Source organism: Arvicola amphibius, chromosome 5 (assembly GCF_903992535.2).
Source record: "Arvicola amphibius chromosome 5, mArvAmp1.2, whole genome shotgun sequence".
Lineage (NCBI taxonomy): Eukaryota > Metazoa > Chordata > Mammalia > Rodentia > Cricetidae > Arvicola > Arvicola amphibius.
In genome coordinates this window covers 50,269,876-50,297,412 of record NC_052051.1, presented here as the reverse complement: position 1 = coordinate 50,297,412, position 27,537 = coordinate 50,269,876, and the positions used below count along the sequence as shown (strand labels likewise).

Genomic DNA, 27,537 nt, shown 5'->3' with positions numbered 1-27,537 from the left:
GACAGACAACTAAGGGAACTCTCATTACTAGACTGGGGCTTCTCAGTGATCCAGCTGTCTCAGGAGAGTCGCTCCTAGCAAGTGGCAGAGGCAGTGCCCTGAACTCAGCTAGGATACAAGGTATTCCTTCAGAAGACAACAACGGCCATTCTCTTAACTGCTGATTACAGCCAGAGAGAACCCAGAATAAAGGAAGCCTAAGCATGGCCCTGTGATACTCCAGCAAACATTAGGTTGCTTTAGTCTCATCCCAGCCCCAATGACTAAGTCACGCTGTGGGAAGCATGGACCACAGAACTAGATTGCTCTCAGGCCAGGACACTGGGCTACTCACACTATTAATTCAATGCAGGGTTAAGTACAGGCTTAAAACAACAACAACAGAATCCATGTTGCATACAAACTAATGGAGGTGAGTCCATAAAGAGGAGTGACCCACTGATGCATCCAAAATGGCCTGGAAGTATTGGGATTATTTAATACAGGATTATTAGCAGTACTTTCTCATCCGACCCTCAGTAAAAATGTGTCTGGTGGAAGGGAAGAGTGGGACATGGAGCTTGGCACATACACTACAGACGGGGCATGGCCGTGGCGGCAGGAGATTGGGTCAGAGAAGGCCTACCAGCTCCACACACTAAATGGAACAGGGTTCTTGCAAAAAGTCATCTGGACACTTGCTTAAGAAATGTAACTTTGACCTGCTCACTCAACACGTACATATTAAATACCTATTTGATGCGAGTGCCATGTATGGACACATCAGGACCATGAACACTTCCCACACAAAAAAAATCCCAGACCAATATAAACATTATAAGCTATAAAAGAGTCAAAGAAATGCTATAAATGATCAAGAACATGGAAAAGCTCAAGAAAGCAGCAGCTCCCATGGGCTCAGAACAACCAGTATCATGAAGGCCGCCATTACTTGGTTCACACAATTTTAAATATCAGCTTAAGTGAATAAATACTGATGATGAATCCATCACATACAAAGATACTAATAGTTAAAAAAAAACCTACTTTTTATTAGAGCTTTTATTAGATTAGATCAACATGGAAATATCCATTTACTAATAAGTAGTCCTCGAAACTGCCTATAAAGATAGGTTCTGCCTATAAAGATAGGGAACACTCAAACTGGAGAGTGGGAATGGTTTGTGTCTGGCATGAAGTATGTGGAAACTCCAGCAAATGACATGACAGACATGGTGTGCTCCTAGAGGAACCCCTGCCCACAGCCAGAGAGCAGAAACCAGGGGGGTTGACTGGAAGGGAATGGGGAGAAGGGATAAAGAAAAAAAAGCATGCAGGAGGACCGCACCATGAAATCCATTCCCCGATGTATAGTAATTGAAACAGTAAACTGAAAAGACTCTAGGAAAGAGGTGCTTTGGTAATCTGGCCTTGACAGCTTTGGACGTGGTTATTAAAAGCTACAACAGGGACTGCAGAAATGGCTCAGCGACGAGGCACTTGCTGAGCAAGCACGGGCCAGAGTTTAAGTCCTGAGAACCAACAAAAAAGCTGAGAGCAGCTAAGGGCATTGGCAGCTCCAGCACATAGGAGAAGGGGCAGGGATAGGTAGGTGGACGCCCGGGGCTAGCTGGCCATGCAGTAGATCAGAAACAGCAAGAGCTGCACTCAGTGAGAGACCTTTCTCAAAAGCATAGGATAGAGAACAATGAAGACAGACACCCAACATTAACCTCTGACCTTTACACACATGCCCACAGTTGCATATGCTGCCCCCAACACACCACACACACACACACACACACACACACACACACATCATAGTTTCCATGCTATACATAATGATGGAGCAAAGAACCAGGAGTCATGCTTCCACGCTCCCCTCGAGCCTCGCCGGGGAGCATCCAGGTATAAAGAGACAGCTGAGAAGCCAAGAAAGAAAAGCAAGATGAGCAAAACACACTGAGCTGCTTTGTGATTTTTGTCAGCAGTATAAGGAAATTACTCAAAAACCACAAAACCCCCGCATAAAGCCCAAGCTTTCGCTTCTTCGAAGCACCACTTGTTGGCTTGCCCCTCTCCATCACAGCGAAGCACCTGCTGGCCCCTCTCCATCACAGCAAAGCACCTGCAGTTCCCCTGATAAGATTAGGTCATTCTTCAAGACTTAGCCTTCTCTAATGATTTATTTATTTTATTTCTGTTGAGTGTTTGGCTGCATTTATGTTGTGCACCCCATGTGTACAGTGCCCTCAGCAGTACTCGGAGGTCTTGTTTTCTGGAACTGGAGTTATACAGGGTTGTGAGCCACCATGTAGGTGCTGGGAATTGAACCCAGGTCCTCTGCAAAAGCAGCCAGTGCTTTTAACTCTGAAGCCCCCATTCTGATACTTTCTTTTAAGTCAGTATATTTTCATCAAGTCTTACACATCCTCTTAAGTTCAATAAATCCTACTTTTTTGTTGTTGTTGCTGTTCTTTATCTTCCATTGAAAACAACACGGCTCTTCCTTTGACATCTGGAACTGTGTGAACACTTTGCCTCTTTCTCTCATTCCAACTCATGACATCTCATGTGCCACCCATGTCTGCACACTGACACTTGCTTTATCCCAATCAACTATGATCCCTGAAGGGCAGGACCCTTGCTTTGCTGGTGGTAGTGCCCTCGCACATTCTAACTCATGTTTGGTGGACGATGGAGGGGACCAGGGCAGAGAGACTAACATGAACTTCCAGCTTAGAATGACTCCGGCCATCCACTCTTTCACACGGGCCACTTCACAAGCCACTACCACAGTATCTGTGCCTGACCACAGCGGAGAACAGGAGGGTGGGCACGTGACCTCATGACATACCACGGCCTAGCAACAGAGCCCAATCACGCAAGCTGCGCGTGTGGAAGGAGTCATTGAAAACCACCAGTATGGAGGGCAAAGAGGGGCCTTGGAGGAGGAACTTGCTACCAGAAGAAAAAAAAAACAGCCTGCTGGTTTCTGTGTCTCTAGCTAAGCATCCCTATCAGAGAAAGAAGCCACCTTTTCTTCTTCAGCTGCCCAACAGCAGATTGTCCAGAAGTCAGGGTTCTCAAGGCGGTTTAAGCCTCAGCCTTTCTTCCTGATGCCCAGCACCAAATGGGCCATAAATCTGTCATATGCTCCCGCTAGTTTGGGTCCCTCCAAGTTCTAACCCATGCAGTCTGGCCAAGACACAGAGACTCCCAGAGAGCTTTCATCACATCCCAGCTGGAAACTCTTAATTCATTATTTTCAGTCCTAGCCAGTACGTCCTATGAGTACTCCAAGTACAGGAATAACTAGGTCACAATCGTGTTCTCAAGATCCCAAATCCCTCATTGCAATTCCCCCATGATAAAAGAATCTGCCTACGAATTCATGTGAACCGAGTTCCTTCCGTTCTCAAGCCAAATAACATTTTCTCTTGTGTAACTTGAGTCTGAAACTTGGTTCTCAAAACAAAAAGGCATTTTCAGCTTATGAAGCACTGATGAAGTCCGAGGAGGTGGGCGCTGAAGCAGCTCCTGCCACGCCCTGCTGGCCCGCTCCGTTTACCATTCTCTCCTTTCGATCTTGTCATCTACCGTGGCATTTTCACAGCAAGGAATCAAGAAACTTGCAAACCGACCTCTTAAGTAAACAGAGCTTGAGCTTTCTCAGAGCTAAGTGGCCCTGAGAATTCTCGTTACCTCTCTAGTGCACAGCGCCATTTCCACTTGCGTGCTTCATGTGTTCGGAACTCTCCATAACACACACGTTGGTACGGGCAAGGGAGTACGCTGGCTAGAAAGAGGAGATGTGCTGCTTGGCCCCTTCCCATGGGGAGCACACTGCTGGCATTAATACACTTAACACATCTTATTGTAAAAGCAGTTTTCAGCTGGCATGGACTGGCGTTCAGCTTAACAATTCAAAAGGAAATTTGGCTGTTCCTAGGTACTCGTTACCAAAGTAATGCCTCTTCCCACCAGTACACAATTCTGGCGGGCACGTTGTCTACAAGAACTTAAAGGCTAGAGTCCAGGAGGTGAGACGAAGCCTTCATGAGAGGGGCTGTTATTCCAATATTTCAGAAGAAGAAAGTACTTGAAAGTCTAACCTTAAGGTTGGCAAGTCTTTCAAATTGTTTTTAAGTTTTTTATTAAAACGGAGAAGTAGAAGGGAGAGCTATGTCTCTATGGGGGGAAAAAAACAACGGGTATTCTATGTCCACGAGTCTGTGAAGACAGGAAAAGGGCTGAACTCTTAGGTACCTTTGCTGGTGAGGTTATTTGGGGGCCATGGGACAGCAGTGTGAACTGGACTCTAGAGGAGACTTGGGCTCTGACTTTCCCTCTGACACTGCTTTGCTCACGAAGGTACAGTCTCCAAAGTGTGCTCTGTGACTCAACTTGAAGTTAAATATGTGAACCTTCAAACGCATCTCCAGCGTGGTAAAACTCTGAGACACTTTCAAGAATCGGGTACCAGCCGGGGACAGTGGCTTTGAAAGGGAGGCAGGCAGGGAAAGCACAGGGAGGGCACCAAAAGTGGCAGGAGGAGGGATCTCTGTGTCACGGTGATGGATGGATGCAGCAATCACAGAAGAAAGAGCAAAGCCTTTACACACTCATAGCTGATCGTTTCTGGACAGGAGCTGAGCCTTCAAAACACTGTGTCGACTGAACTTAGGAGTCCATCTATGAAGTTAGAGAGCTATATGATTCCTATTAGGCTGCTGCTTGGTTTTAATCATGACTATAATAGTTTCCTTCCGTGCTGTGATTCTAAGTACAGCTGTACATGTATTTACAGATAAACAAGAAAGAAAGTTGGCAGGCTTAATTTTTATACTCCACAAAGTCTCCAGTCCTCCAGCCAGAAAGCCAGCTTTCTGAAATCCAAAGCCACCTGGAAACCACTAGGATGCTCAACAATGGTCAGAATACTTCTGAAAAGCTTCCACTTTGGTGTGGAGTTCTTTCATGAGTCTCTAAGTCCCATCACAAACCCACACGGATCTGAGAAAGAACAAAGCACACTGCCCATCCCTTCCCAGTCTCAGGGTGGGAAAAGCAAATTAAAGCTTGACTCATTCAGGCTCCTTGTCTTAGGACAAGATGCTAACCAGTGTGTGCGTCTTGTATGTTAACACATGCTTCAATTATTCTCAGTGCAGCAGCGTAGATGACTTTTCAGTAACCATAACTAATAGAATTGTCATCAATACTAATTTTATGAAGTTAATAAGGAGTCTATTTTAAAATAACTTCTAAACTCAGAAAGCAACGATTATTCTAAAACTGAACAAACTACTGACAGATAACAGAGGAAAGGAATCCAGATGACCATTGAAGGGATAAAATTGTGATGAGCCAAGGAACAGCTTCTCCATTGTTCCTGGGCAGCTGTGGACCTGCCCTGAGCTCCTTCGCAAGGCTTTGGGTGAGAATTCTTGCTGTGAGCTGGAATTCCATGTTAACCATTAGCATTGCCTTAAAGAACTTCCTGGGATGTGTTCACCACTATGTTACTACGGCATAAAGAAACCAGAGTGTGGACAGCTCTAGAGAGAGTAATGGGGAAGGATGTAAATGTTTGATCCATTCTATCTCTGCAGTTGCTGAACCTAAAAGCAAAAGCTTAAAATTTCTACACACTCCTGCCTGCTTCTCATTTATCATTTTAGTTTTCTTTCCTTTTTCTTCTTGTTCTGATGTTTCCAGGTGCCCCACACTGTGACACGATCGAGGGACACGCGGACTGTGTAGACATCACGGCAGAAAGAACACAGGCAGACTTGGTTTCCGACATTCTAACAGTGATGATGCTTCATGAGGTCACTGGAAGGCATCTGTCAGATGTTTGCCACTCCCTAGCTTCAGAATCAGAACACAACTGCTGCCTGTTGGCCTTCAACCAAGCACCCCAATTTTCACTGCCCTAGGGTACTGGCCTCATCCTGTGCCCATTTTCAGAGGTGTTTCTGTCTAGTCCCTACACAGTCTGTGCACTCTGTACACTGCCTTCTCTGTGTGACTTGGCAAAACAAGACTCAGTCTATGACTGTAGATAACCCCACCGGCAGGAAGTGTGTCTCTCTGGACACCCCTAAGTAAAGCATGGGAAAAAAGAAACCAGATGTACATTAGGCTGTCCCAGTGACTCGAGACTGTGCCAAACACCACACACCCAAATCTGAGTTTCTTCTTAAAGCCAGCTCTTCCTGTGACCAAATGTGTCTCAGGGGTAGAACACTGGCAGCATATTAATCCATGTCACTCCAGGCTACCCAAAGGGGCACACTGAATTCCTGCCATTCTCTCCCCTCCTCTTTCAGCCACAGATTAGCCACAGTGACTATTCTGTGATATGGAGTTAAACCAAGGCAATTTCGTAATCACGCACAGGGAGTGGAAGGAGAGGAAATCACCCCCACAGGAAGAGTGACTGGAAACGAGGGTGCTGTAGAGCAGGGCAAACACTTGCTGAGAGTTTTACACTGTTGGCTTGGCAACTGAGGAAGCTGATCACTGCATATCACCGTAACCATGCGGCCACTCACAGTCTCCGCTTTGAACCACAGAATAAAGCGGGAACAGGACAGACCCATGCTTTCAACACGCATTGAACAGTATTGCATGTAGGGCATTTTCTAGTTAGATAAGACAACCCCAAATCTTTGTTCCCACGGAGACTTTCTTCAAATCCTCAGTCCTGGCTCCTGGTTTCAATACCCTGTTCTCGCTTCAGACCCGCAAGAGGCCAGGGAGATGGCTTAGTGGGTAAAGGCATTTGCTGTGAAGTCTGATGACTGAGACTAACCCCAGAACCCACATGGCAGAAGGAGGGAACTGACTCCTGCAAGTTGTCCTCTGACGTCCACATGTGTATCATGTACATGAACACACACACGCACACACATACACACACATACACACACACGCACACACATACACACGCACACACACATACACACGCACGCACACATACACACACACGCACACACATACACACACACATACACACACATACACACGCACACACACACATGCACACACACACATACACACGCACACACACACACGCACACATACACGCACACACACGCACACACATACACATGCACACACATACACATGCACACACATACACACGCACACACACATGCACACACACATACACACACATACACACACACACACACAATCTCAAGCTCTACCAGGACCACATTTTTTCCTAGTTAAGCCATAGCTCAATTTCCATGAGATCTCAGACCTCTTATATTTAAATAAAAACGTTATGCACCACAGCATCAGCCAGAGTGCCTACCATACAACAGCTCCTTATAATTAAAGATAATCTCTCCCAATAAACTCAACCCAAAAAAATTTCCTAGTCACATAAAACTGAGAATTCTAAAAACTGATCTAAAGGACACAGGACAGAAATTACAAAATGTCAATCCAAAATCAGAGAGGCGTCTGGACCGAGAGGAAGAAACAAAGACAGTTAATAATAAAGGGTTCATTAAAGACAGCTAATGAATGAGGGGGCTGCCCATGGGTGCTGAGGACCAAGTGACTATCCCACTTGGCAACTGGGCTGTTTTTGAAACCATGGACCTCATTTCTAGATCTGTCCCACACACATTTTGGGGTTGGTTTCTAGGGTTCCCTCTAGCCTGTTTCTCTTGGCTATAAAACAGAAGTAACTCCAGGGACAGAGTGAAGCAGGGATGTCTGTACACACTACAGATGGATTGACCACATAAAGTAAGCTCACAGAGGGAGGGGAAAATACTTTTCAAGAACTCACTGGCTGTGTTTGACACTATTCTAGGTTTGAAAAGTTAGAGGATCTCCAACATATATATGAAAATGACATAATAAAACCATTTTTTTGTTTTGTTTTTGAGACAGCGTTTCTCTGTAGCTTTGGAGCCTGTCCTGGAATTAGTTCTTGTAGACCAGGCTCGCCTCGAGCTCACAGAGATCCGCCTGCCTCTGCCTCCTCCCAAGTGCTGGGATTAAAGGCATGCGTCACCACCGCCCAGCAAAACAAATTCTTTTTATACTAACTTAAAACCTAAAGGAACCCTGCCTAGAAGGGACAGAGGGTAGATCAATCATTTCTTAATTCACTCACAAGAATTGCAACAAATGTTTACTTAGCTACTAGATGCTAGACATTGAGCATAAGGTGATGAACAAAGACAGGAGGCCCCTCCTCATGGAAGACAGCCACACTAACAAACTAGAAAACCCCTACTTTATTTTCATATAAGCCACTCCATGAAGCCAGGTTTCTCCTCTGGTACACAATGGGGTCATTATCTGCTGTTTAATTTCAACATCTTTTAGAAACAGTAAGAGTTTGTCCTTCCAAAGCCCACAAAACCACATGTGGCATTCTAAAAGATGACGTGACCAAACAGTATGTTGCTAGGTGTCTGTTGTTGTTTCTCGCATAAACGATTACAAATGTATCTAGTGACTGAGGGTGGCCATGACTTGTCCAAACAGCCAATGATTTATGGAGGGCAGAGCTGCTGTTATGGTATCCAAAGGCGTTCCCAAGGGACAATTCTGCAAGCGTCGCCTCAAAAGCATGCATTGTCTCAGAATGTGCGGTGCTCACCAATTCACTTTCCTGACGTCCTTGTTTTTAGGTCACCCGGATTCCAACTTAATGATGGTTCCAGGGGAAAACTAGAGGCTCAGATCTGCATGAGCACAAGGATTAGAGAAAAGGCAACGCAAGTCATAATTATGAAGATCTCTCTGACTGCAAAGAGAACTGCTAAGAACCGGCCACCTTATCAGAGTTGGCATTTCAGGCTCATCTGGGCATTTCTGTCTGCAATCTGAGACTCGGGCTATTAACGTACTGAAGGAAAATCCATTATACAGGGCTATTTACTATGTCCAGAATATGGTGGCACCAGGGCTTGTGTGTTAACATGTCACATTCATTTCCTTCTGTCCATGTTCTCCCATGAGAGAAGGCAATTGTGTTACATCTACCACTGCAGACATGTGCTCTCTCACCATTATATCACAGATAAGTTTACATCCCTCTTCCCCTTACAACAATTTCCTTTCTGTTTCAGATGCCCTAAAAGGAGTGGTGTGTGCATTTGAGTGCAGTTCCTGTGGAGGCCAGAGGTGCTGAATCCCTTGGAGCTGGTGGCTGTGAGTTGCCACCTGATGTGGGTAATAGGACTTAAACCTGGGACCTCTGCAAAGAGCAGTATGCTCTCTTACCTGCTTTGTCATCTCTCCAGCCCTGAGATGCTTTTTTGTTCAGGCTAAGCTGCACAGACCTTAACACTAATGAAGATGTTATGAAAGTTGGGGGTTTAAATTACTCCAGTATTTTGGTTTTCCAAGCTTGCTTTGGAATAAAGGAGGAGTGGCTTGTGGTGCTCCGAATGGACACCGTTCTTATTACCAACCAGCCTGATGACGCTGTACACTCCAGTTATCACGCCCACTGCAAAACTGAGGCCCACCTCTGTGCGGCTGCTCCGGTTGCTTTGGTAAAGGGCAGTATCTAATGCCGCTCCCTGGTTTCTTTTAGAATGCCACATTTCTAAGGGTGGCACAACTGTTGTTGGATGGGAAACATCTCCCATAATCGCACCTGTGTGAACTTGGACCCCAGATTGTGGCACTGTTTGGGGGGGGGGGGCTGTGGAACCTTTAGTAGCTGGAGCCTCTTTGGAGGAAGAGAGTCACTTCTGGTGGGACTTGAGGGTTTAGCAGCCCTTCTTCCAGTCCACCCTCTGCTGCGTGACTGTGGATGCAATGTGACCGGTCACCTCTAATTCCTGCTGCAAGGCTTTCCCTGCCAGGACAGACTGTATCCTTTCTCAAACCATGAGCCAAACCAACTCGACTTCCATTAAGTTGGTTTGTCAGATATGCCACAGCCACGAGAATAGCAGGTAGCATCAACACAGCTCTGGGCTATCTCTCATGTTTTCCTGCTGATTCCTGTGAAGCAGAAGGCTCACATTCAATCTGGTTGTGCCAATAAGAGTAGCGACACCTTTCATAAACTTTATCTAATGTCAAACAGCAAACCCTTCTCAGCCATGACCAGTAGTACATCTTACTGAGGATTTTGCTAACCTCTTTCTCCTACATTTTTTTTTAAATTTGCTCTACTGTAGTGTCAATCTGTGTTACGAATGCATGCAATAGCGGGGTGTGTGCTAAGGACGTGTGTATGGTTGGCATTATATTCAAGAGGAATGCTGGCTGCATCTGAAGCGATCCAAAAGAACTATACTGTTCAAAGAAAATAACAAAACTTCTAAATGGGAGGGGGATGGTCACAGTGGAGCCTCTAAAGATAGGTCTGAATTCACAGGTATAGAAACTTTCACAATGATATTTACGAAGAAGTAACATTCAGCCAAAACGACCTTCACTTAAATGAGAGTGGAACTGTTAGTGGCCAGGAATGCATCATTCAAGTCTGATAGTTAAGTGCTTTCTGAATTACTTCATTGACTCTTCTCAGTGATTTCACTAGGTAAGTGCTCTCACTACGCCCATAGCACAGATCAGGGAAGCAAAACTATGGAAACACAGGCAGTTAGTTGCCCAAGGCCAGCAAATGGAAGGATTTCTCCCCAGGGCCTGGGCTCTTACCCAAATATTCTAGGAATGGTAAAGCAGTTAAGAAAAACTATATCTCCTACATAAGCATTTTATGGTAACATTAAAATTATTGCCACATAATATTAAATTAGAATGGGGCTCCTTTGGGATGGCATGTAGTTCTGGAATGATTTCTCTATTATTGCCTGTCATTCATAAAAAGTAAACAACAACCCAGAAGTCTTGAGAAGATCCTGCATGGAGTGGCTGGAGAGAGGGCCATGACGTCTTAGAGGTGCTGCCTTCGTTGGTTTCCTGAGAGCTTGCCTGCTTGACAAGTGGAAACACGACAGGAAGCAAATGGGTCTAAATGAGGTCCACACAGACAGCACCTAGCCTGCTCCAGGTTATAAACTCTAAAAACAAAATCTTAAAGAATGTCCTGCGTGTTTAAAGGCTGTCTTCCTCGGGGAAGTCAAGTCAGCTCTCCTGTAGGCTGTTGTAGCGCCAGCCCTCATCATTAAGATGTTGTGTGTGCCTTGGCTTTTATTCTCCCCACACTAGAGAAAGTTACAAAATACTTCCCTCTTTTTAAGTGAAGTTTACAAGCCACATAAGTAACAACTGGATCAAAACTTACTGCTGAGGGGATTTTGCACGGCTTTGGTCCAAAGTTCATGAGACTGATTTAGAGGACAGGATCCTGAGGAAGTGTGAGCATTCCGTGGTGACTTGAGGAAAGAATTGGTTCCCCGAAAGCAAGAGCATGCATATAAAACCACTTCCTCTTCGAATAAATGTGGCCCTGACTTGCAAGCCTTCACTTGCAGCCTGGTTCAGGGTCCTGAAACAACAGAGGTCAACGGGGCCTCCGTGGGGCCAGCAGCAGGGGCAATAGCTCCCCAGGCAGAAACAGACATGGTCCTGTTTTATAAGTTGAGCCCTTAGAGGATTTGCTTTTTTTTTTTTTTTTTTTTTTTTGGAAAAAATATCCCAATTGACTGTCTACTTTTAAAGTTATGAAACAGTTTAGAGCAAGGGTTGCTGCTGGGCAAATGTGGCAGGAGAGCTGGGGAAGGCTCCATTCATTTCCTCCATAGAATCCAGATTCCCAGCACAGATGAGTGACAGGCATTCCCAGTCAAGTCCATGTGGAGTGTGAGGCATTCGTTAACCTCACGCTCAGAATTCTCACCTCAGAAAGTTGTATAAAAGATGTGGTTGATGTTTAAGTACTTCTCGCCAGCCGCAATATTCGTTAGAATCTGTGAATCACCCATGACTTAATAATCCCTACTTGCTGTGCTGTGCTAGGCTTGCTATTTGATGAGAAAGGAGGACCCTTGGGGACAGGCCTTTGTCTTTAATGGGGACCAAAGTGTAGCCGAGACACCACATGTAAATCAGCATTTCATCAGCCTTAGAACCATAGCAGCTTCTGTAATCCCAACGTCTTGCGGGTAAGAAAGGAAGTTTTTAAAAGTGAATAACTCATTTCTTACCTCTTTGTAAACATCTTTTAAAGAAATCACCAGCACAGATCCTCAAAGACAGAGGAGTCTCGGCCACACAACCTAAAATTAATCTTGAATTTTACTAGATTCAAGAAAACTAAGACGTCGTTATAGGAGTTAAAAGGTTAAACTGGGTTAATGCAATCCTTAAAGTGAGCAACAAAGACTGAAACTTTAATAGCTACGGTTAACCAACAAACTGCAATGTGCGTGGGGTGCAGGAGGCCAGAGGTGGTGATGTCAGCCGCAACACCCAGAGACTGACGGGGTCAGGTGAAGGAGAGACAAATCCAAATTACACACACATGCAAGTTTATGTCAGATAATCAAACAGTAAGTGTTTGTACCATGCTCATCCTCCAAAACCACCCAGGTGTTTAGACAGTCACCTCTTCTGAGTGGGGACAATGTAGCAGATCATGAAGCCATCCTTGCAGGCATGTGAAGTGACCCTCATCAATATAACATCAAAGATGTCAAGGGAGAGAAAGAGGATGATTCTGCATGGATGGGTTTGAAAATATCTAGTTTTTAATCTAAACTAAGTCAAAGTATTTTGTCTTGCCCGGGATTCCCAGGAAATCAGAGTCTAACACTCTTAGTGCCTCGCTAAGAATAAGGATGTGGTATCGGGTTTCCAAAAAGATACTGACCATGGAAACTGCTTTTCACAGACCCCTCTTGGGACTAATGTTCTACAAAAAGTTCTTTTGCACATCGGGTAGACTATAAAGCTCCAGACATTTGCCCCATGTGCATTCATAAACCGCAAAGATGGACTCCCTAGAGAGCCTGACTACCGGGGAGCATAAGCACAGGCAATTTGCTGTACTTTCCACTGAGCATATAAGCCTGGTAAGTGTCACTAGACTGCAGTTCAGAAGATAAAGCAGAAACAATTTCAGACACGGACTGGCTCCCTCCCAATGTATACATACAAAAGGAGAATTTTTTTATAACCCTCTAACCGGCCTAGGACAGAAGTCACACAGAAGCACAGTGAGCCGAGTGGGAGGGAACTTCGGAGAGACCTGCACCTACCTGCTCTTTGGAACGAGAGCAGATGACCTTCAGGCTCCATCTCTGCTCCATAAAAGGATGCTCTCAGAGGGCATCCTCCTTTGCCCCAGATCAAACTGAGTCTTTGAACATCTGTACGCTGTCTTCCACCACCATCTGCAGTACTTCTTGTCATCTCTGCTGCTTTGCTGTCTACTGTATGTATGTGTTAGTTCCTGTTTCTACCACTGTGCATAGGTCAATGCTAGGTCTTTATTAAATATTTGCTGTAGTTGTTACATCTGACATGATGATGAATGATTGTGTTCACTGCTCATGCTCGACTAGGATTCCAGTAAGCAGTCCTGATAAATTAAACTAATCGGAGGCTCATGGTACTAGTCTGCAGTCCTGTTCACATTTTGAATACCACTGCTGCCCTTCTTTGCTTTTCATGAAAACACTGCTTTCTGGAAGGTTGAAGAACAAGCAGCAGGAGGGAGGGAGGACTTGGCTTAAGGTTGGCTGTGCACACCAAAGCAAAGCTCTGGGCAGTGCTGTGGAACACCACAGCCATGAGTCACGTGTGGCTATCTGATGCTTCAGCCTGAGATGTGCTAAAACATAAATTTTGGTTTTCAAAGACAGTACAGAAAAATGAAATATATGGAATTAATAATCTCTAATACCATCTATTAAAATTAGCTATATGGGGATAAAACTAAATAGACTTTTTAGAATAGAATTTGCCTTTTTCTTTTTTTTCTTCATGTTGCTACTGCACAAAATTAAAATTATGAGTTTGAGCATTCCAGACTAAGAAGTTCCCCCAATATTAAATGTGGCTACTCATTTACATAACCAGTTTTCTTTCTTAAAAAGTTCATAAAGGTCCAGCAAAATGGTTCTAATTGGGGAAAGCACTTGATGCCAAACCTTATTATTTGAATTTGATCCCTGGGTCCCATGTGGTGAGTGGAGAAAATGGACTCCCAGAGTTGTTCTGTTACACATGTATGTGCTGTGTCATGTGTATAAGAACATGTACACACACACATGATAAATAAATAAATATAACCAAAATTTCAAGTTCACAAGAACTAAAAGATTAAAATTGGAAACTAATTGTCTTTGAGGATGAAATAGCGCTTGCAGGGTTTAGAGCCGTAGTGCCCTCCTAGCTTTGGGGCTGGACAAATGGATCAATGACCATTTGCTGTACAAGCACAGAGGCCCGAGTTTGAAGCCTACATCAGAAACCAGGTACAGTTGCAAGAGTACCTGTGTCCACAGCACCGTGTGGAAGAGGAAGACAGGTTGCTGAGGCATTCTGGCTGTCAGTTACAGCTCCAGGTCAGGTGAGAGTAAGGTGGGGAGCAACAGAGGGAACACCTGGGGGACACCTGGTAGACTCATCTGGCACCCGCACACACACGAGCATATACCACATATGTAGGTACATGTATATGTACATGTGTGTATAGTGTTTTTAAATGTTTAAATTCTTCCTTTGCTGATGAAGAACATGTTAAAATGAAAGTTTCAGTTGAAGCACCAAGAGCCGTAGGCGAAACAGTCAAGATTAAATGTGACATTACATTGCAGAATTTGCAAAGGTGAATGTGATGGTCTCTCAACTCTGTGTGCTTCTCAAGAATGGTACCACAAAGTAGGTGGAAACAGGAAGGGACTTCCAAGCACTTCTGGGGAAACTGGCTGGAGGCCACTATATTATGTCAAGGCACCAAAGACGCTTCAAGATTGTTCCCACCAAAGGCCTGTACATAGGCCCTACCCTGTGGAGGACACAGAACACTGGGGGCTGCCCTATGTGATTACATGACAGGGGCTACAAAGATGGGTTTTTACTGTGCCCAAACTGGTAGTTTTTGTGGCAAGAATGAAAAGGCACACGTGTTTCTAGCTGCGGTCTACTAGAAGAGCTAGCTGGTGTGGGTGAGCTGGACTCCTTCCCCAGAGGCTTCCCAGCAAAGGGGACACTAAAGGGAAGGGAGCTAAGGAAGGCGACGCAAGTCAAAGCAAGAACAGAGGATGCTTTGCCCATATTAAGAAATCTGGACAGGACCAGAAAATGCCGTGCATCAACAGAAAACCAATCGGAGAGTGGGAGAGAGAACCACAGTAAGTTTGAAGTAGAAATCAGGCAATTTCCGACTGCACACCACCAGTACCATGTGCACACCACTGGTACCGTGGGGCATGTGTGCCCTTGGACACACGGTTCTTTGTCAACAGGTGTAGTTTCTGGACTGAGTCTAAGAAAGTCGGGTAGAGTCAATGATCAGCCAGCTGGCCAATTGTAAAACCACCTTAGTTAGAGAGCCATCCCCATCCTTGGGGCATTCTGTCTCCTCACACTGTCACTTCCCATTAGACCTAAATACTAAAGACAAGGCTCACAGAACACGGCAACACATTAGTGGCAGCTACTGCTTGTCACCTTGTGGGGGAAATCTGCAGCATTCAGAACTGACTCCTGAAAGCCCAGGCTGGTCTACAGCACTGACTCTGAAGCTTAAGTGACAGCCTCTTAGGATCTAAACTGAGAGGAAACACTCTCAGTGAGAAAAAGAAGTCAATCTCCATTTCGACGATCCAGGAAAGCCAGAGAAAGCGGCACAAACGACCCCTCCATTAAGCTGCTCTCGGGACTCCTTCAACCTGTGTATATGTTGCTTTCCACTGCTTTCTGGTTTCTGAGTTTTGCATTAGCGTCTATGACAAATGACAGTGAAATGCTCTACCTTTGAGCATTTCAACTTCCCTTACTTAGTACAATGTTCCCTGGACTATCATTTATGGAAAATGACAGGTTCCCGTTCCAAAGCTAGCTAGTGATCTATTACACATATGTCTGCCAGTTCTCTACCCACGCGCCCACCCATGGGCATGAGGCCATTTCCAGAACCCCAGCCACTGCTGATCAGCATAGAACTATATTAAGGTTTCTGTTACTCTTATTGGTGAATTAGGAGAAGATAAAGGGATTTGTTCCACTATAAAAGCCACGCTATTGTGTCTATTCATCCCGTAACATTGTGCTGGAGACCCCAAATGCACACTGTAGGATTTATTTAACACAGGTTTTAAGACAGGCATGGCGATGCATACCTCAGCTCTTTAGTGAGGGTTGAGGGCAGATCCTGAGGCAGGAGGATTGCAATTTTTTTTTTTTTTGCTGTTTTTGTTTTTGTTTTTCGAGACAGGGTTTCTCTGTAGCTTTGGAGCCTGTCCTGGAACTAGCTCTTGTAGACCAGGCTGGTCTCGAACTCACAGAGATCCGCCTGCCTCTGCCTCCCGAGTGCTGGGATTAAAGGCGTGCGCCACCACGCTGGATTGCAAATTTAAGGCCAATGTGGGTTACATAGCAAAACTGCTCCAAAAAAATAAAAAATTTTTCTTGGATGAACTAGTGTGTCCAGACAGGGCTCTGGGATGGTCACAAATCTGTATCCCTGTGTACTCTTCCTTCCTGCTCACTAGATACTACCGTCATTGCCCTTCTTGGCTTCTGTAATACTTACTGGTTGCTGAATATGATACAATTTTTTAAGTTTTTGAATTTCTACTTTGAATATATCTAATTAACACCATTATTATAACTTAAGAAAAGCTAAGCGGTGAGGACCAGGGCCCCTCACGCATCATCTGCACCTACAGGAATGAGGTGGCGCTCCAAGTAGCCTGGTTGTTTATCCTGTTACAAAATCAGATAAAACCCTCCCCATCTGCGTTACCTGTGAGGCTCACCACGAGGCGGGTCCTTCAGCCATGGTGCTGGCTCCATGCTACCTCGAATGCACTACTAACTTTCAACAGAGCTTCCTCTGTACTTCACCAATAAGCAGCTAACAGCTAAAAGCATTTCTGGAGTTGGTAAAGATTCCAGTATTGTCCGCACCATGGAGCTAGGCCCAGGGATTTGTCAGAACAAATGTGTCCGGATGCAGAAGGCTGTGCCTGTGCTCACAGTCTGTGCAGGCCTTGGGGACCCACTTATGTACACAGCAACGAGACTAGATTTGCTCTTTCCAAGAGTGGCCTGGTGCCTTTAAATCAAAGCAAGCAAGAAAAGTCCAGAACCCTGTGTTAGATATACCTAAGCAAGGCTACCTTCTTTTAGCTTTTAAAATTATCTAAAAGAAAGTTGGCAGAACTGTAATATAGAGGAAAACAACCCTCCTAGACTTAATTTTTAATATTTAGTGATTATTAACATACATAGCCATTAATTATTAATAAAAATATTAAATATTATAATTAAATATTGTTTTTATTATTATGCTTTCTGAGGCAGGGTCTGAGGTCATTCAGGCTGATCTTGAACTCACTGTGTAGCCAAGGTTGGCACAAAACTGGTAAAGAATGCTAAGCTATCCAAACGCAAGCAACCAACACTGACTTACTTCTAGAATATACTGTTCATATCCAGTGGTATATCTCTAGATCTCTGGAAGATGTTAGACTAACCCAGTTCACGTCCATGGGTCATATAGTGCACATAGTGCACTAAGGATATCGAACCCATAGTTGCTCCTGAGGCTGCACTCCAGTGGAGGAAAAATCAATCTGTAGTTTCATTATAATTTAGTTAAGTGCCATTATTGGGGGTAGGAGGGACAGGTAGAGAGAGAGAGAGAGAGAGAGAGAGAGAGAGAGAGAGAGAGAGAGAGAGAGAGAGAGAGAGAGAGAGAACACAGCTGGAATAAAAGCTTCCCAGAAGTTTATTTCCAAACTCAAAATGCTTTATCTCCATTAAAACTTAACACAACTATCCTGTGTTTTAACTCCAACTCACCAAGAGAAGTCGCCCCTCCTTCAACATGGACATTCATCTACTATTCATGAAATCACAAACACAGAATTGGCAAAAGAACATAGGACCCCACTCTTTAAAATCATGACTTTCAGAAAAGCACAAAATAGTGGAGAGTCTGTAAATAGAAATGTATTCTGAAGTCAAAAAGGCACTCCTTTCTTCCCCTGTGATAAGAGAAAGGTCCATTACTCCCTTCCCTTACTGAAGGTCAGTGCTGTGTTCCCGGCAGAACAATGGCGGCTGACAGCCAGGGGAAGCCCACTTCTCCTCCCTACCTCCATGTCCAGCAGTGTCTGGAATGCTGCCACAGCCATTCTACTCTGTGACCAGATCCTTCCACAGCTAAATGAAGGCTACTTAAACAAACTTGGAAACTCTACATCAAAATATACCGGGTTTGATTAGGAATTTAGTAACTTCATATATCCGTGCCATTTCTTCATCTTTGGCAAATATCAAATCTTTGACGTCGTAATGGGCATGGGTCAACATCCCGCCTTCCTTTAGGCTGCCTGCATCAGCACCTCCCACTACGGGAGCCCATTATTCTTTGCAGTCAACTACTGACCACTGTGTTCAAAGAATGTTTATTTTATCAATTAGTTCTCCAAAAAAATTAAACTCAGGAGCGGTGTTTAAAGAGTTCGCTTCACCGCCACTACACCACACATCAACAGTTTCAACCTACAGCATCTTCACCGAGCAAACAGTAGGGCCACAGAAGGCTACAACCTACTGCAGATCGTCCTCTAAGGATGCCACCGGATGTGTACTAGCTCCAGGGCAATGATGTACAAGTGCAAGTTACAAAGGGAAGCCATTTAAACAAAGACTCCCAAAGGACGCCAAGATGCAGCACAGTGGTGATGCCAATTACACACCGCCCAGCAATACTCTGGGTGGCCTGAGGAAATCCTACACAATTTATCCAGCAATCACAGAAGCTGGCCTAGAGTCGCTCGTCAAAACATACCATCATTTTGTTAGAAAACAACTGAATTTAGGTCAGCATGGACAACTTGAAAGGAATGAAGAACTTCTCACATACCACAGTGCTCTTTGTTTCTCTCACATACCACAGTGCTCTTTGTTTTTCTCAGCGGCACGGTTTAAGAGGCACACCAACCACACAATACTTAATCTCTGTTTTCCATCTCAGAATAAGATCTTTATACAACTTTGGAGAAAGGAAATCATTATAATTTTGAAAAGTTCTGAGGGATTTTCTTTTGTTTTTGTTTTTCAGGGGGACAGGGTTTCTCTATATAGCACTGACTGTCTGGAACTTTTATGTAGATCACTCTGACCTCAGACTCACACAGATCAACCTAACTCTGCCTCCTAAGCTCTGTGGTTAAAAGCTCGGCTTTGTGGTTATTATGCCCTGCACCTAAGGAATTTTCAGTTGCGGTGTTTACATGACACAAACGTTTTAACCTTCACTAAAAAACCAAGAATGGGACTAGGGGTAAGAGCGTTTGTTGTACAAGCAAGAATCACTGATTTCAAATCTCCAGTCACCATATAAAAAGTAGGCATGCTTGAGCTTGCCTGTGACCCCAGCATCACAGGGAAGAGAGAGGCAGATCCTGGGAACTCACTGACCAGTCAGTCTAGCCAAAACAGTGAGCTTTGTGCTTAAGGAGAGACAAAACTCCATTACATAAGGTAGAAAGGAGGAAAAGGAGAGAGGAGACACCAATAACATCTTCTAGTCTCCACATGTATAACATGGGTGTGCACATATGTGTACATACAACATATAACAAATGAACAGACAATTTTTTAAAATTGTAGAGACAAAATTATTAACAAAGCCAGTGTTCATTAAGAATAGTCATATTTGCATCAATAGCTAAACAAAGCTGGCAGAAATTTTCTTTTAGTTCATAGCAGCAGCAAGCATTAAATTTGAAAACAGAAAATCCAGATTCAAATGGAAGTTTATTGATACTTGTTGACCTCGAGGCCCTCCCCGGACATCTCTGAGCTTTGGTCTTTGTGTTGGCGAAGGTGAGCACAGTGGTTGCCCCCACTTCCTGGGCTGCACTGAGTGTGTGGTCATGAGCATGCTCTCAGCAGACCCGAGGAACCCCTGCAGTGAATTGTGAACCCAAAGGCTGTCACTTCAGCTCCCACCAGGGCAACTGTCCTTCACATGTGTTTTTCACTCTAAATGTTTCCCTATCTATGTGTGTGCTTGAGGGGAATCATATCTCCAATTTACCCGGATCGTGTGAAGGTCAATATTTTACCTTTATGGGAAATTGTCCTCTTTGTGTCTCGGTGCCCACTTTCTCATGCACAAACTAGTGGAATACCACATACCGATACCGAGAACTGCTGGGTAGCATGCAAACTCAGAGCCACTGTCTTGGCCCCTGGAGATGTCCTCAGTGACAATCCAGGAGTCTTAACGCTCAGCCTTCAGGAAGTAGCTCCATACTGAATGCCAGTATAAGCCAGTAGCAGACTGGTCACCAGAATTCCTTTACACAAATCACTAAAAATCACTTTACCTCTTTCACACTGGGGTCCAGTAAAGCCGTATGTGCATGCACACCGATTTGGGGCCACACACCTCCCTCCGTTGAGACAGCCACTTTCACAGACAGCTGCAAGACAAGGAGAGAAAGTCTTACAACACTGCATGTGGACCCTCCCTCCTGCTGCAGAAAGGGGGACAAACGTGTGGATGACTACCTGGTGTTTGCTTTGAACAGACACCCCCCCCCAGTTGCAGATCCTCAGAGGAAGCTCCCAAATGGTGACTCTGTACCTGGGTTACTCTTACTGTCTCATCTCAAGCACCCCCGAGAAAGGCTTTCAGTTCTGCATCTACAGTGGAGGTTTCTAACTGGCTTCACTGGATGCAAACTGCATGTGAGCAAGCGACTCTTGTTCACGATTAATGTTTAATTTTGAGAGGGCTCCTCTGAGGAGCAACAACGCCCCTGCTGAGGGCACCATTAACTGCGAGTGACCAAATGTTAATGCTGAAATTCAGCCATTTCAGCATGATAATTATAATACACCTGAGTGTTGCAACAAGATCTAAGACTCTACTGGTGGGGCCAAGTCCTGAAAAAATTGTATAGGAGCATGGTAGCTGTCCCTCTCCACTAAGAAAGGAGAGTTTAAGTACTGGTGTGGTCCTCGGTCCTCCCTGCGCCATTTCTTCTAGCTCCCACATGCATGACCTCATCATTAGCTGCTTCATGAGTTGTGGATACTTCCCTGTGCTGGTTAGCTTGTGTCAATTTGACACAAACTAGAGTTATCTGGGAAGAGGAGCCTTAATTTAGAAGAATACCGCCAACAAACTGCCTATAGGCAAGTCTGTAGGGAATTTTCTTGATTCAGAACTGATGTGGCAGCACCCAGCTCACTGTGGGCATCGCTGGACAGGTAGTTCTGGTCGCTATAAGAAAGCAGACTGGACAAGCGATAGAGGGGAAGCCAGTAAGCAGTGCTCCTGCATGGGCTCTGCTTCAGTTTTTGCCTCCAGTTCCTGCCTTGAGTTCCTGCCTTGACTTCCTGTATGGTAATCTAAAATCCATCCTTCATATTCCTCCTTCCTCTCCCTGTCATTCTCCACCGGGTTTTGTTTTGGTTTTTGGACCTAATAAGTCACTTGTTCATCTCGTCATATCTTAGCATCTGCTCTGCCCCAGAAGGCCTGAACGTATACACTTCATCGTGCCAGAAACTGAGACTCGAGTCCCTTCATCACCATAAAAGTAGAGAAGGTTCTGGGTGTCTAGCACTCTCCTTTGCCTCTCAACTCATAGTCAGCAGAAGAGACAGATTGAAGGAGAAAACTAAATGAGAAAGGGCTTAGGCCAACCCTCACATCTTACAGATGAGGAAGCTGAAATTTAAGGAAGGTTTTTCAGGTTGCGTTCATTGGCATCTCTCCATTCTGGGCTCAAGTCCATCAGGGAGAGATGCCTGGCAGATCTCCTCACTCCTTCCAAAGACCAGGGACATCATGCCCACTCTCCTTCTGCAACCAGAGCCTGACAGTCCTTCCTGCTTTCCATTTTTTTTCCCATTCAGAATGATGTAAGTCCTGGTCCGGTGAAGGGGATAAAGCTGGTATTTTATAGCGTTAAACACACAGTCTGTGGTGTGAGGACCACTGGGGCATCAATCCCAATCCTGCTCATTACTGCCTGTGGATCGTCAGAGAAATCACTGACATAATTGAGCCCTGACTTCCGAGTCATTAGAGGCAATATGGAGAGCTTCCAGCTCAAACAGCTGTTATATTAAATCCGTACAGGTTGAGTTTTTTTGTTACATTTTATCGACTGACTAAGTAAGAGTGAGCAGGTGCTCACACACCACAACACATGTGTGGAGAGGTCAGAGAACAGCCTGAGGAAGTTGGTTCCTTCTTTCCATCAACTGGGCACTGAACTCAGGACACTAGACCTGGTGGCAAATGCCTTTACCGGAAGCATCACTGAGCCTGTCCCAAGAATGTAGCTTTAAAATGTACCTGGCACAAAGTAAGGTAAAGTAACTCAGTAGGTATAGTTCACTGTTATTTTGTGTTCTCATTACTTTCTTCTGTCTCACTTGTACGGAACAGTAAACCTATAAAAAAACTTGGCCCATGGCTTCTTGTCTGACCTTTTCCCTCCCATCGCCTGTCTCCACAGGTCATCTCTAGCATTAACAAAGCCCTGCTCTAATCCACGCCCCATGGTATGTCCTGATCCAGGGCTTCAACACACACTGGGCTTTTTGCTTAAAAGATCTATGAGCCATCACCCGATGGGTGAACCCTATGCATCCCTCAGGACAGGACCTAAGAGTCGCCTAAGCTGCCTTGATTCTCTTTGCTACACAAAACCCACTGTTCTCACCACACAGCAGCATGGTGTAATCACTAGCCATTATATAAGTGTTGGTGTATTTATAGGACCGTTTCCCATCACAGGAAACATACATACAATGGCAAGACTCCAACCAACATGCATAATTACCATTTTAGTACATAAACATGTAGGTAATGGAGCTTAATACAACCGGGCAAGAATCAATGACATGAAAGCATTGATAATAAAATATTTAGTATAAAAGATCTTGGGCCTAGAAGGGAGTATTTGGATCATAGAATTATAGATTGTTTTATTGTCGTTATCGTTGAGCTTCCCCAGACTTTCTACAGGGAAAGTAGTTCATCCCAGAGTGGTGGAAACGCTCATGAGATGAGCTCTCATCCTTTGCCGTGTGCAGGGGCTGGGAGGGTGCAGGCATGACTGATGGTACTCCTGGTGTCGATGGTGTCCGGCACACTGGACACACACAGTAACCACTATGGAGCCGGGATTTATCTTGGGGAGCTAAAGAGAGGCAGGCATCACTAATCAATGCAAAGGAAGTGTTTGGAAAGAGCGATGAGATTCGTTTTGAAATATTTTTGAGATGTTTCCTGAAAACGCAAGTAGAGACAGTAGAAAACCAAGAGGTGGGTGCTTGGAACTAACGCTGGGATTTCTTTTCGAAGAGATACAAATGCTCTAAAATTGGCTTATGGTGATGGCTGCGCTGGTAGAGAAGCTGACGTTCCGGAGCCTTACAATTTGAAAAGGTGGAGTGTGTGGTTTGTGGATTAAATAACTGGCAAACATTTTTCTTAAAAAGAAAAAAATCTGTACCTGCTTAAGGCTAAGGCTGGAGGCCGGGCAGGAGGTCAAGGCAAAGTAAAAGATCGCGAAGCAAACAGCTTCCTATGGACATCCAGGGTGGAACTCTGGCACTGTTTGGAGTGATCTGTTCGTCTGTGAGGGTCCCTAGACAGCTATGAAGATGTGGCGTCCCAGCCATCACGGAAAACTCCCAGCACCTGTCTCTCAATCCCCCAGGTCTACAAGGACCCGCATCTACCACAGGGCGTACTTACGCTGTCCACAGTGCGTGCCGACGTATCCCTTCTGGCAGAGACAGTGGTCATCGCTGCAGCTCCCTCCATTCATGCAGCGGATGTTACAGTGTTGGACTTGGAGAAAAAAGAAGAATGATTTCGTTTAGCAATGCGAATACATTGATGGCAACATTTCACTAGAGATGATTTGTAGCTATTTAACAAGAAAATAAAATAATTCATTGGTATGTATATATATCATGCAGATAGAGTCCTAATTATCAGAGCTCGCTATGTCATGTAGAAAACCTTTTACAATGCAATTTGATTTTTCTTGGTATTGCCTTTAATGGGCTAAATGACTTCCCTAATTCGCAGAACTTACAGCTTAATGACATCTCTGTAATTTATACCAATAAGAAAGAAGTGCCCAAGTTATGACATGTGACAAAGTTAAGGTGGCAGTGATTTGTATGAAAAGATTCAGAGTCCAAAGCATCTGGCCATGAAGACAGTCAGATAACAAATTCTACTGATCTTTGCCCCATTTGGTGGTAGAATGAAAGGACCTGCTAGAAGCATTAAATAGATGGGTAGAGAGAGATTGAGGGTGCTCATTGCATTGAACTCGGAAAGGGCTGCTCATTTAAACTGCAGTCTTAATCTAAAGAGAATCGATAGTTCAAATTCATTCTGTGCCACACTCTCACCCACAGAAAGTGTGCATTCCCAAGCCTTAGACTATGGGCGGACACCATGAGAGCTGAGACAGTGACACACTCAAAAATGTAGAGTCTTAAACACGGCTGGTACACCCTCCTATGAGAGATGCTAATAGTCACAGGTAGGATATGCTCGCTCCTCTACCATGCAGGCTTTCTCTATTTCAGGAATTTGGACAGACTGTTAGCATTTTACAAAGGTCCAGCTGGTTCCTCCTCTCTAGAAGCAATAACTAACTACCCTACCTAGAGAAGGTGAGGCTAAGGAAATTGTGAGCCCTGTTGACACACCTCTATACAGAAGACCGTGGTTGGGCCATGGAGGTTTGGCTTACTCTGGCCTACCCTATGCATGGAAGTCAGTTCCCATGGGAAAGGACTCAGTAGAGAACAGAGGACTTTTTATCTGTGCAGAAGCTGGAACCAAAGGTTGTCTTCCTGGAATGGGCAGGCCAGACCTTCTCCCCAAAATCCTCCCTGCAGGAAGCCTCATAAGTGGGAGGCCCTCAGAGCAGTCCTGGGAAGTGGCTACTTAACCACAGGGAGGACAAGGCCATTTGTCTATTGGGCCACTAATACTCTGAGGTCAATCTAGCCTGACAGCAGGAAGAGGAAAATTCAAACTCCTGTTCTTACTGCATCTCTTAGACACAAAGAGGAGAAGTCAAGTTGAAAGGGATCTCCTTTTCAAGACTATTTTCTCTTACTAGAATATCATGGAAGGTTCCATTTCTCCTGATCAAAAGACTCCTTCCTGCCTCTCAGCACTCTTGGCCTCTTCGGCAGGACCCCAGCACCCTTCAGAGCTCGTGGAACACACACTCCTGACCCATGAACTGATCACTCGGCTAACATGTCTGATCTACTATGTGTCACACAAAACGCCAGGCACTGTGAGCTGGTGTCTTTGTGGAACCCCTCCTAACCTTCTGCTTCTCTGTCCCTAATTCTTAGAGCCCAAACTGAAGGTCTCGTCAAGTCTCACTTGTCTCCAAGCTCCTTTAAATGTTTCTCCACTCCCTTGCTCTCTATGGGGTCTGCTTTCTCCTCCCTCCCAAACCAGATGGGAGATGGCGAAGGTGAAGCCCTCTGCGAGGATCTGTGCGTGCGCATGCGCGTGCGTGCATTGCGTGTGTGTATGCATGCGTGTATGTGTGTATTTTGTATATGAGCTTGTATATGTGGGTGCACGCACGAGTACGTGTGTGTGTGTGTGTGTGTGTGTGTGTGTGTGTACTTTCCTTGTTTATCCTTTCCCTGACTCATTTTTCTTGAGAGTAGGAAGTGCCGAGACTATGAATCACGCCCCTCAATGTGCCCAGAGCAGCACTGTTAGACTCTTGCTACAAGTAATGGCAACCGAAGCTGCACTTGCAGTTGGGGCTAAGAAGCTGCCCTATGTGTCCTAGGTGCTTCCACAGCTCTAAGTAGATAATTATTCAAATATTTTATTCTTATATCTACAAATGCTAATCGCTCTCCCTTGAAGCACTGCTACAGACATCAGGCAAACCAATCTCACAAACGGCTATTTGAGGCTCCATTAAAACCTCGCAGCCAAATGCTCCTAACTCTAAAGCAATCTACAAGTACACAAAGGAAAAACTACGGCAAAAACTTTGGATACTACTCTAAGTGGGTCAGGAAATGGTGCACAATTGCTTTAAAATTTGGTGCTGTGCTTAGTTCCATCCTATCTTAGAAAAACAGTGGGGACTGGGAAAAGGCAGGAAATGACGTCACCCTTAGGGCAAACTTGGTGCACAAACTGATTTCAATTAAAGTGGTTCATGCCAAGACCTGATTTCCATTCCCACATGAGCAACAAAGCCACTTAGCCACTTCGAGGTTTCAAACAGAAAACGAAAAGAACTATCAGGGGCTTGCACGGTGGCTTCCCAATTACTCGTTCAAACTGCAAATCAGAATGAATTCTCCTGTTCAGGAAGAGTGATTGTGTGTACATTGAAATGTGACAGGATCAAAAGCCTCCCTTGATACGGCTTTCGTTTCCTTAAACCCCCTCTTTCCAGTTGAAACTTTCCCAGGTTAAAAATGTTATTTCTCCTTTCAAAAACAAAACCACCCTAGGAGACTGGGAAGGCCAGAAGTCACTGTGATTGCAGTGGTCACACAGTCCCCTGGGTTGTGAGTCCTCAGGTACAGTGTACAAGCAAGGTCATTAGCAGAATGGAGGCCGCCATCACTGCTATGCGTGGATGGGTCCTAGAGCTTAAATAAAAGGCATCCCCTTGGAAGTGAGAGTGAGCCTGGCCTAGGGGCTTATTTCTGAAACACCACAGCACTTGAGGCTGAGGCTGGAGTATTTGCATGATTATTTGTATATTCAAGGCCAGCCTGGGCCACACAGTAAATTTCGGTAACATACAGACAGATACCTTGCCTCCAAAGTTATTTGAAAAGGTTGGCACAAACCCAGCATTTCTGTGAGAAAATAATAATAAAGAAGTAGATACTTGGCTTCACCTTTGCGACCCAAGCTGGAAACAGTACAGAGAAGTCAGACCCACAGACAGGTTTTCATTTGGATTGAATCCTACCAGTGGTGCCTAGTATAAATTTACTCTCTGATTTAACCAGGAATTCCAGATGTTTTGTAATTAGCAGACAAGAGTCTGTCCGATGGAAAAAACAAAACAAAAAAAAAAGAAAAAAACAAAACAAAATAGGAAATACAGGTGAAAAGCAAAGTTCTATCGTACCTATAGGATGCAAGTATCCCTCATTGCATATGCTGAACGCCCCTGTGTCAGGACACATGCCTAAACTCAGCCTACACTGACGTTTTACCAGAAACAGAATGCTAGGAGAATCTAAGCTTTCTTAGGGAAGCTGAGGCCATCCGGTACAGTCAGCTCCTCAATGAGAAAGTCCCACTAAAGATGGCCAGGTGGTCTCAGACCTTTCCACACCAGGATCCATATCCTAGAACTAACAGAAACTGTCAACATTTACCTGTGCCCACAAAAGGTTCCTAATAGA

The 27,537-nt window shown here is 44.8% G+C and overlaps 1 protein-coding gene across 1 annotated transcript in view; it reads right to left on the bottom strand.

The window, feature by feature from the left end:
- Positions 1 to 27,537, bottom strand: part of Fbn1 (fibrillin 1) — a 205,486-nt gene that overhangs the window by 143,816 nt on the left and 34,133 nt on the right. Inside the window, exons 5-6 of the mRNA XM_038330599.2 lie at positions 23,852 to 23,947; positions 20,457 to 20,552 (exon numbers count right to left, since the gene is read on the bottom strand). Of these exons, the coding sequence (XP_038186527.1) occupies positions 20,457 to 20,552; positions 23,852 to 23,947 (192 nt within the window). The remainder of the gene's footprint in view (positions 1 to 20,456; positions 20,553 to 23,851; positions 23,948 to 27,537) is intronic.